The sequence below is a fragment of the Prionailurus viverrinus genome, chromosome B3 (genome assembly GCF_022837055.1).
Source record: "Prionailurus viverrinus isolate Anna chromosome B3, UM_Priviv_1.0, whole genome shotgun sequence".
In the NCBI taxonomy this organism is placed as follows: Eukaryota; Metazoa; Chordata; class Mammalia; order Carnivora; family Felidae; genus Prionailurus; species Prionailurus viverrinus.
The window spans coordinates 144278612-144289232 of NC_062566.1; the positions used below are offsets into that span (position 1 = coordinate 144278612).

Consider the following 10621-nt stretch of genomic DNA (forward strand, 5'->3'; position numbering starts at 1 on the left):
CCCGATATGACCCAGGGGATCCTCAAACCGCAGCAGTCCCTATGGGCCTCAGGGCTCCTTCTTTACAGAAGCACTACTATGCCCACCAGGGTCCACCCCAGTGATGGCATGGACTTCAAAATCTTCAGTTTTTGAACTTGACATTTACCGCAGGTTGACTTGTCATGATTACCTTTATGTGTCATTGTGACTGCATCATGGGTGTCCAGATTCACGACTGTTTCTGTGTATGTCTGTGATGAGTTTCCAGAAGAGATTGGCATTTCCATCCATGATTTCTTTCTGCCTGGGCATCACCCATTCCATCATAGTTCTGAGTAGAATCCGATGCAGAGGGAGGAAGAATTCCCTCATTTTTACTTCCCATGTGCTTGTTTGAACTGGAACATTGGTCTCCTCCTTCCCTTGTTCTTAGAGTTACATCATCGGTTCTGCAGGTTCTGAGACTAGACACTAGTTGAGAATCAGGCGAGAATTATACCACTGGTTTTCCTGGCTCCCCAACTTGTGACAGTAGATCATGGGACTTCTCAACATATTTTGTCATGGACCAATGTGCTTTGGGTTCTGTTGCTCGAGGGAATCCTGACTAATATATGGAAATGATTTATCTCTTGTTTAGAGGGATTGAATAAAGCTGTAGCTCATTTAAAGTCCTGAGTAGCAACGTTCCATGAAGGAAGTGTCATGTTGTTTGATTGGGACAAGAGCTGGGTGAAGATAATGGGGAGCTGTGGGAGCTTGTGGTCCTGGCTGCACAGGGAGTGCATCTGGGACTCATGTAAATGTTCAGCTATTGTGCCTCAGGAAATCTGTAATTCACTCATGTTGAGGGACAGGAGTAAGCAATGCAAACAACTGTGTCTCTGTGCATGTTAGGGTAGTTTTCCTAGGAAAACAATGATCTAATTCACACAGCTAATAGGTAAACACAGAATCCTGTGTCCAGAGAGGCTCCCTGGAGAAACTGCTGTGTGGACAGGAAGCCCCAGACCCTGACAGGAAACCTGCCTGTAACCTCCATCTACACCTGCTCCTGGCAACACAAAGCAGAATTGTGCATAGTGTGTGCCCCCTGGTGGTGCTGATCCCCTCCTGCAGAGAGGTTTGTGTCTGGGCTCCCAGCAAGGTCCCCTCACCTTGTCTCTTGCACAGTAATATGTGGCCTTGTCCTCGCCCGCAGGTTGTTCATCTGCAGATACAGCGTGTTCTTGGAGTTCTCCGGAGATGGGGAATCGGCCCTTCATGGAGTCTGCGTAGCTTGTGCTACTTCCATCATCATAAATATATGCGAGCCACTGCAGCCCCTTTCCTGGAGCCTGGCGAACCCAGCTCATTCCATAGCTACTGAAGGTGAATCCAGAGGCTACACAGGTGAGTCTCAGGGACCCCCCAGGCTGCACCAGGTCTCCTCCAGCCTCCACCAGCTGCACATCACACTGGACACCTGCAGACACAAGACATCTTGGTCAGGAAACTGTCACACATCTATTGGTCTCACTCATATCCACTCACATACTCAGTGTCTCTCGTTCACCATGAATTACCTCTTAAAAGATTAACCAGAGGGGCGCCTGGGTGGCTCAGTCGGTTGAGCGTCCGAATTCGGCCCAGGTCATGATCTCACGTCTGTGAGTTCAAGCCCCGCGTCGGGCTCTGTGCTGACAGCTCAGAGCCTGGAGTCTGTTTCAGATTCTGTGTCTCCCTCTCTCTCGGACCCTCCCGCATTAATGCTCTGTCTCTCTCTGTCTCAAAAATAAATAAATGTTAAAAAAAAAAAAGATTAACCAGAAACACCCAGCCAAACACAAACTCCATGGTGAGGTGTCTGTTATGTCCTGATCTAGAATGGGAACACCTGGGACTCCCGGGACTGGGGCTGCTCTCCCAGCTGCAGAGTCTGGGAAGGGCTGGTTTTATCAGCAAAGAGAGGACCCCATTTGCATGTTCTCTGACATATATATCAAGTTCCAGTGTTAGCTTTGATTCTTTAAAAATGAACGACAGGGTTAGGGTGTGTTAGGTGCTGTGACAATATGAATAATTGTATTCAGTGAATACAGGTATATTTTCAGTCCTGTGTGCATTTTTACAGTTTTTTCATCAACATAGATCATTTTCACTCTACAAGTATTTTACATTCTTTTTGAAGTTTAACCCAAAATACTTTATTCTGTATTTTCACTTGTATAATTTTGTTATTTATTTTGCATGTATTTTCATGCTGGTGTGTAGAATCACAGGTGGTTTATTTTTATTTATTTTCTTTGTTCATTTTGTGTCTGCTCTTTTCCTCATTAAAAAAAAACTGATTCTAATATTTTTTGTGGTATCTCGAGGGTTTTGTTATGTTTAAGGTCAATGTCACCTGCAAACAACTAATTTTCCTTCCTCCTTACTGATTTAAGTGTCTTTTATTTTTTTTATTCCCTTTTTTTTCTGGTTACATCTTCCAGTTGTAGGAGAAGAAAGCTTTTCCCTTCTTTTCTTCTGGGATTTAGCCAGTGTAAGGATTCAATTGACATAAGACATATCTACAGGAGAGAATAAATTTCATTTTATAAGTGCATGGCCTTCCTAATGATATGACACCCAGAGAAAGGGCAAAGCAGGTGGCACTTGTGTCTTTCAGAAACAAAACATTGTATTTGGCAAGAGTTAAGTTTGAGGTATTATGTTAGGCACCAATTAAGTAGGTTTGTTTGCATAGCCTTCTTGTCCCTGTGTTCCTTATTCTGGTGCTAACGATGGTTCTTCCCTCTTGGTACACGGGAGGGAGATTTATATCCTGCTGTCAAGGGATGATGGCGAGTCTGACTGTACTTGGACTATTTCTCAAGTGACTTTCACCCAAATAAGCAGTGTGACAAGATGACATAGTTTGAGGTGGCATATGTATTCTTGACATTACCATGGGGAATGCTTATGTTAGGGGTGACCATCATTGCCTGGCTCCTGATTTGACAGGAAAGCCTTCAGCATTTTACCGTTCAATATGCTGTCAGGTGTGGGCTTTTCATAGTGGCCATGATCATGTGGAGGTAATTTCCTTCAGTTCCTTTTTAATTGGGTTCTTCTTAAATGATGAACATGTGTTGAATTTTGTCTAATGTTTTGATTCAATCATTCCCTCTGTTAATGGAGGACATCACATTTATACATCTGTGTATGTTGAAGGATCCTTGCTTCCTTGGAGTGAATCACACTGGATTATGTTGTATGATCCTCTCAATATTCTGTTGAATTCAGTAAGCTCAGATTTTGTGAAGGAATTTTGCATGTATGTTCATTTGAGATAGTGACCTGTAGTTTCCCTTCTTGTGGTGTCTTTTATGGTTTTGGTGTGAAAACAATGCTGTCCTCACAAATTTCATTTGGGAGTGCTGTTTTTATCAGTGGTTTGTAATAGTTTGAGAAATATTGGCATTAATTCCTCTTTAAATACTTAGAAGTTTTAATAAAGCCATTGACTCCTATGCAGATTTTTTGGAGGGTGAGGTTTTAGATAGATAAATCTTATTAATTTTTCTTTTGTTCATTTTGTATTTTTCCATGAAACAGTCTTGGTGGACTTCATTATGGCATAAAATGTGTAATTTGTTCTTGGTGATCTAATTGTTGGCTTATATATAAAAACCTAAGAGTTTCTTTAATGATCCTTTTCATGTCTTTAGTTCAGTTATGTCTCCTCTTTCAATTCTGATTGCATTTGTTTGAGTCTTCCCTATTTCCCCAGGCTACCTATTTGTTTCAAATTGTACATACTTTTCCAAATACAAATTTTTATGTAATTGATTTGTTTTCTGTATTTGTGATAGTCTCTATGTTCTGTCTGCTTTATCTTTTTTTGTTATTTTTATGTTTATCTTGTTATGTCAATAAAAATGCCAATGAGTTTTTAAGGAATCTGAAAAATATACAATTCATATGAAAGCACACAACACATGGAAACAACAAAACAATCATGACGTCGAGAGAACCTGGAGACATCACACTTCTCTCTTTCTAAAGATATTGCAGAGGTACATTAACCACAACAGTGTGCTGCTGGCATCAAATGAGACATTTAGACCAGTGGAGCTCATTACAGAGCCCAGAAGTAGAAGTTTGCAGATGCAGTGAGCAAATCTTCCAGGAGATTTCCAACAATGCACAGTGGGGGTAGGATAGTGTCTCTTAAACATGGTGTTGACTAGGGGCACCTGTGTGGCTCGTTAAGTTAAGCATCCCACCTCCACTCAGGTCATGATCTCACGGTTTGTGGGTTTGAGCCTCACATCAGGCTCCTGCTGACAGCTCAGGGCCTGGATTCTGTTTCTGCCTCTATCTCTGTGCCTCCCTACACATGATCTGTGTCTCTCCCTCAAAAACAAAGTAAAAATTAAAAAATAGTATTGATATATACATGCAAAATAATAACATTTGACCATAATCTTGCTTCATACATATACGTCGACAGAAAAAAAATCTCAAAATGGATGAAGGATAAAGAACACTTGAACCTAAATGCCTTCAAAGAAAACATGAAAGACAAACATGATGACATTCACTTGAGAATGACTGATTTGATATAAAAGCAAAGTCACAGAGAACAAAGCAGGCAAGGGGGACTACACAATACTAGAAAAGGGGCAAGCAAATATTTGCAGAGCTGGAAGGCAGTCTATGGGAGGGTAGACATTACAATAAAAAATATTGAAAAGGAGTTAATATCCACAATGCAGGAGGGACAATAAGATGTTCTCATTTCCCTGCCATCAGACCACACCTCAAGCTTTCCCCTTTCCCTAATGGAGACCCACCTCCATTCAAAGTGCTCCTCAGAGGATAAGTCTTAAAGATGTGCCCACTAGTGTCTGGGCCTCACATGCACAAGAGAATGGATTGCCCCCAGTGCAGAGCCTGTGCTCAGGGAGCCTGAGAAAGGAACTGCCCCCACCCATCAGTAGCCAGATGCCCTGTCTTGCTGCAGAGGGAGGACCTGACCCTGTGATAGACTCTATTACCGCAGGATGTTCTTGCTTTACCTCCTCACCGTGTAACACCCTGATCTTGTGAGTAAAGAAAGAACAGAAATTGATTCAGAAGGCAAAGCTACTGATTTGTACAATGTAGGAACGATAAAGTCTTTTGTCATCTATTAACCTCCCTCTCCATCTTTTGTCCCTAACCGGGCTGCTGCTCATGCCTAAATTCCTGGTGATGAAGATGCATTACTGGAATGAACATCTTGATTTTCTTGTCAATGCCATTGCACTCTGATTCACTAGTTCTCTTTTCATGTATGCCTGGGGAAGGCAACTAAGTTGGGCTCAATATTACTCCAAGTTCTTGAAGCCAACTTACATTCTGTGCCTTCACCCAAGGCTGCACTCTTGTTTCGTATGTCCGTGACGTGTCACTCTATTACCAAAGGAGTCAGAGAGCCCTTGCAGACTCCCCCACCCTCCTAAAGCACCAGCCGGACAGGGCCATACACCCTCCTGTCTTCTTAATGTCCACAGTTGCAAACAGCTACTGCCAACGAGGACTATGTCACAGTGCTTCAAACTCCCCACAAAGTGTCTTGTCAGATTTTCTCATCCCTCTCACCAGTACAAAAATGCAGTTGCATAAACTTTTAAGGAAACATGGCTACTGCTTCCCAAGGACCCCTAACTTCAATGCTTTGCTCTGTCTCTGTGAGCCCCTCACCCCTACCTGATGCTGCCACAGATTTCTTTTCGTGGATTTCAGAGTCATTAACCTACTTTAAAGTGTTAATATTAGCTCTGTGCACACCCCAAACTCTCAGCTGTCTGAATATCAATAACATGTTTCACCTCTCATTCCATGGAAATGGAGTGGCTACAGGTATCCTGCGACAGCCTGTGCCTCTTGGATATGTCCTATAACTTTCTTCCAGTGAAAATTAGACCTTGGGCCATCAGGCCCCACTGCATGCTTGCACCCCCACAACTGCTGTCTGGATACATTAGGATCCCCACTCACCTCTGTATTCCTCTCTGACAAGTTTGTAATTTCCAGGCCCACCACCTACCTACCAGCAGGCCACTGACCAACCCCTCCATCATCTTGTGTCATGTTAACAGTTTAAATGAGGCTATCCCACTCCCCTCCCTAAAAAGGGAGACCTGGGGTACCTGGGTGGCTCAGTTGGTAGGCATCCTACTTCAGCTCAGGTCATGATTTTGCGGTTTGTGAATTTGAGCCCTGCAACGGGCTCTGTGCTTTCAGCTCAGAGCCTGGAGCCTGCTTCAGATTCTGTGTCCCTCTCTCTCTCTGTGCTCCCCCCAACTCACACTCTTTCTCTCAAAAATAAATAAACATTAAAAAAATTTAAAAGGGGAGACCCTACTTCATTCCACACGATTGCCCTCAGCTACAGGAATGGTTTCTGGGACATCTGGTGTTCAACACTGAGTTCTATTTAAAAAAGAATTTTTTTTCTTTTACATGTATTTCTTATTGAAAGGCAGAGAGACACAGGGTGTGAGCAGGGGAGGGGTAGAGAGAGGGGGAGACATAGAATCTGAAGTAGGCTCCAGGCTCTGAGCTGTCAGTCCAGAGCCCGATGTGGGGCTTGAACTCACAAACTGCGAGATCATGACCTAAGCTGAGGTCCCTAGCTTAACCAACTGAGCCACCGAGGTGCCCCACCCTGACTTCTATTTTGTGACAGCTTCTGTATGTGGGGAAACATAGGAACCACTCAGGGCAGGGTCCCTACTAGAAGTACTCCAGGCGTCCTCTCTGCCTGCTGTAAAATCAGTCTAAGCCACTGGGCTCCCAGGTTTTCCCAAGCTTGCACATCTGCAAAGGGAAAGACTGCCACTGTTCACAGGCATTCCAGACATACGCTGGAGTCTCCAGGGCTGGTGGCACCCTCTGGAAATCCCACAGGTCCTAACCGCCATGAGTACCAGAGGACAGAGGACATTTTTCCAGCAGGCCTATAATTGCTGCCCTATTATACGCAACTGATCTTTCTGCTAAAATTGCTAACAGTCACTCTCCAGCCCAAACCGTGAGGAGACTGCCACTGTCTCTCCAGCGACTGACAGAGCTCACAAGGCTGTCAAATACACAGCCAAGTTCAGAGGCCCCTGTCCTTTCCTTCACTTTAGCAGCCTGCCTTTTTCCCTGACTTGGACTATTGTTTATCATGTAAGTTCCTCACAATGGGAAAAGACAGGTGGACAGATAATGATCAGATGGGGTGTACATTGGGGTTGAATGGGCTTGCTGAGGCCCCTTTCTTCTCTCCTTTGGTCTTGCACCAACCCCATGAGATGGGATAATTACGAAACTGAGAGAGAGTGGGTTCTTCCCAGGCATCCACTAAACCTCTGACTAAATTGTTTCCCAGGGCACTACTTGTAAATCTCTCCAAGTTTTGTATAATATCAGCAGGCCCCAGGGAGTCCCTCTAGCCCCTCCCTGCCCACTGTGGCTCTCTGGATGGGTTTGACAAATTGGCTTCCTCTTTGGTTAATGGCTGCATGTTTGGTGGATGGACTGATGCTGTCTGACTGGACATGCCAATGCCACGACTGTGGTTAAGAATGTAATGCCTGAAATGGTTCCTGGATTTGCCATTCCATTATGGATTTAACCAGACCAAGGAACTCACTTCAGCACATAGACAAACTATGTACTTGCAAAGACTTGGGGTGATAATTAGAATTTCATACCCCACATCATCCTTAATCATCACAGAAGAGGACGATGAGGATATGTGGATTAGGGGAACAGGTATGGAACATGAAAAACTAGACACAAAATTCCTTCAGGAAAAATCCGCCTGGAAAGTGGCCTGGAACATCCAGAATCATTGTCCTTGGCCCTTAAAGAGATTTGGAATGCTCCAAATAGCAGGCAGGGACTGACCCCCTTTGCAACAGTATTTTCGAAAGGAATCCTTAACCCTTTCTTTACTGATTGAGTGAACTTCATGATAACTTATATGACCAAGTTGATGCCATGCATAGCCATGTCCAAGAACTAACAGGTACACTTGGGTCATATTATCCACAGAAAATAAGGACATGGCCTCTGCCACTGACTAGCCTTGCCACCCTTTCTACAGAATATGGGACGCTCATCAAGTCTTCAGAGAGCACCCAGTGCCACCTCGCTGAGAAGGACCTTATGACGAACTGCTAACCGACTACACTGCCATCAGAATTAGGGAAAGATTCCTCTGGATTCACGCAAGCTGCACAAAATAGTTCCGGATCTCCATTGTCAAGACCGTGGATGACCATCCCCATGATGACCATTGGTAAGGATTCCCAGAGCCAATTCCCAGGCTCCGGAAGCACATGGCATCACACAGTAGGTCATGGATAAAAAAAACTGCATTTCCACCTAGTTTCATTTTCCGGCTCTTTCCTGTCAGGAAAAACAAAAAACTTTTTAAAATGGAGCCCACCCTTTCCCCCACTATTAAAAGACTGACTATATTTCCTGCTCTCCCTCTGAACCTCTATGACTGTCTGTCTTCAGACTGCATCTGCCCCATTCACCTGTGTAGTTACCTCAGCAGGTCAGACACAGACCCCTACACAGGTTTTCCAAGTCCTGTCTACAGTAAATAATCAGTCTGATTGTCAATTTTTTTGACATCAGGATAGCAAGTAAGCCCCCAAAGCAGTGTTATTTCCTGCCAATGCAAGCAGGTGAATGCACCATGTGGATGGACAAATGGAAGGGTGTGGTGTCCACAACCAGCACGACAATGTCACTCTGCCTTTCCTTCCACTGCATTGATTGGGACCACAACTTTGATGGAAGCTTCAGGATGGTCCTTTGCTCAGGTGAAGTATTGGGAGAGAATATTTCCCTTTGTATGAAGACGTTCATGGTGCTGGGTTCTCTCTCGGTGACATAGCAAGACAACCTGGTGCCAGATGGTCACTAGGTGCTCCAGCATAACCCCCATGGCACAAACACTTTCCAGATCCCAAAATGTTTCATTGGCACTCAGACTACCAGCAATGCATGATAATTGACCAGTGACAGTGACCCTCAATTGCCCAGACCAGTGGGAACTCATGACAGGCTCCACATGAGCTGGTCATGCTAACATCTTGGCACTCTTTGGACTGTTAGGAATTCCCAAGGCAGCAGGGTAGAGATGTACAGGTTGAGAGCAGACTGTGGCTGGGACTCCTTGTTCATTGATGCTGAATGGGACATACTGGCTACCTCAGTCACGACAGAGTATGCCTAAAGTGACTTACGTGGTAAATGTTATGTTATGTACATTTAATCAGAATTTAAAAAGGAAGGACTGATACACGTCACAACATGGGTGAATGCAGAAAACATCCTCAGTGACAGAAGCCATCCAGAAAAGGCCACTCAGGAACCATCTTGCTCTTTTTTTTTTTTTTAACATTTATTATTTATTGCTGAAAAAGAGAGACAGAGACAGGTCATGATAGCGGGAGGGGCAGAGCAAGAGGGAGACACACAATCTGAAGCAATCTGCAGGCACTGAGCTGTTAGCACAGAGCACAAAGCAGGCGCTGGAACCCATCAACTTGGAGATCATGACCTGAAGTGAACTCGGCCTTTAGCAGACTGAGACCCCAGGCGCCCCAGGAACCACCTTTCTCTTTAAATCCCCCCAGGTTACACAGATAGGGGAAAATCTTAGGAGCATTTCCCAAAAATAAACCAGATCAGAATGGGAAAAGACATTTCACAGTGGGGCAGGTGGGGACACTTGAAGTAGGTCTGTGGTCTGGGTTCTAAGGTGGAAACGCAGGGATTTCCTCATTTGGGGTTCTGTGGTGGTTTCTCCGGTGGGCGTCCCCGTTTGGGTTAAAACACACCAAAGTATCTCATGTGAAGTGGCAAACGAGGCAAAGAAACGAGCATCCAGGTAAAGTGTATTTGCGCTGCTGTGACACGTTCACTGCACGTCTGAAGTCACAGAGTAAGGTACTCCTCGAAACAACAGTGTCAGCCCCACATGACAGAAGCAAGAGAGGGGTCAAACGCTGTGACATAGGCCCACGCCCAGACCCAGCTCACCCAGGCTGAGAGGCCACGGGCCCTGCAGGAGGCAGCACGTGAGCCAGAGGCACGTGGGAGGGTTCAATTGGTGGCCACGTGTCTTGGGTGCAGCGGAAGCAGTGTGATTTGGAATTCCGGTTGTCCACAAGACGCCACGAATAAGCTGTTAGAACTGCGAAAACCAATGAAGGGACATCTCACCGAAGTGGACTCGGACTTGGGAGGCGGGGAGGGGAGGCTGGAAGGCGGAGCCCAGCACCCAGGGTCAGGCTCCGGAACAACCAAGGGCTACAGACACAAGATTAGAACCCTCCGCGGAGAGAAGGCCCAGGCTCAGGCCCCGCCAGGGGGAGCTGTGCCCTGCGGCCCCTACAGGAAACCCACCGCGCCTGCAGCCGGGCCTGGGAGGCGCCTGCTCGCCCTGCAGCCCTGCTTTCCTCCTGCGGACCTCGCTTCAAAACCACCCTCCCAACTTCCTCTTCTCCGGAAACAGCGTTCCTCTCCGTGTGCTCCCCACCCGGCCGCGGTTCTGCCACAGCTTGCTGGGCCCGGATGGCAATTCTCCGCTACTCCTGAATAAACCCACTTTTGCTGG

At 45.6% G+C, this 10621-nt stretch overlaps 1 gene segment (V, D, J or C); it reads right to left on the reverse strand.

The window, feature by feature from the left end:
* Positions 1-1024: 1024 nt before the first annotated feature.
* LOC125168161 (immunoglobulin heavy variable 3-74-like) lies at positions 1025-8273 on the reverse strand. The segment is given in 3 exon segments: positions 1025-1036; positions 1140-1447; positions 8168-8273. Coding segments are annotated over 3 exon segments (426 nt in total).
* Positions 8274-10621: the final 2348 nt, after the last annotated feature.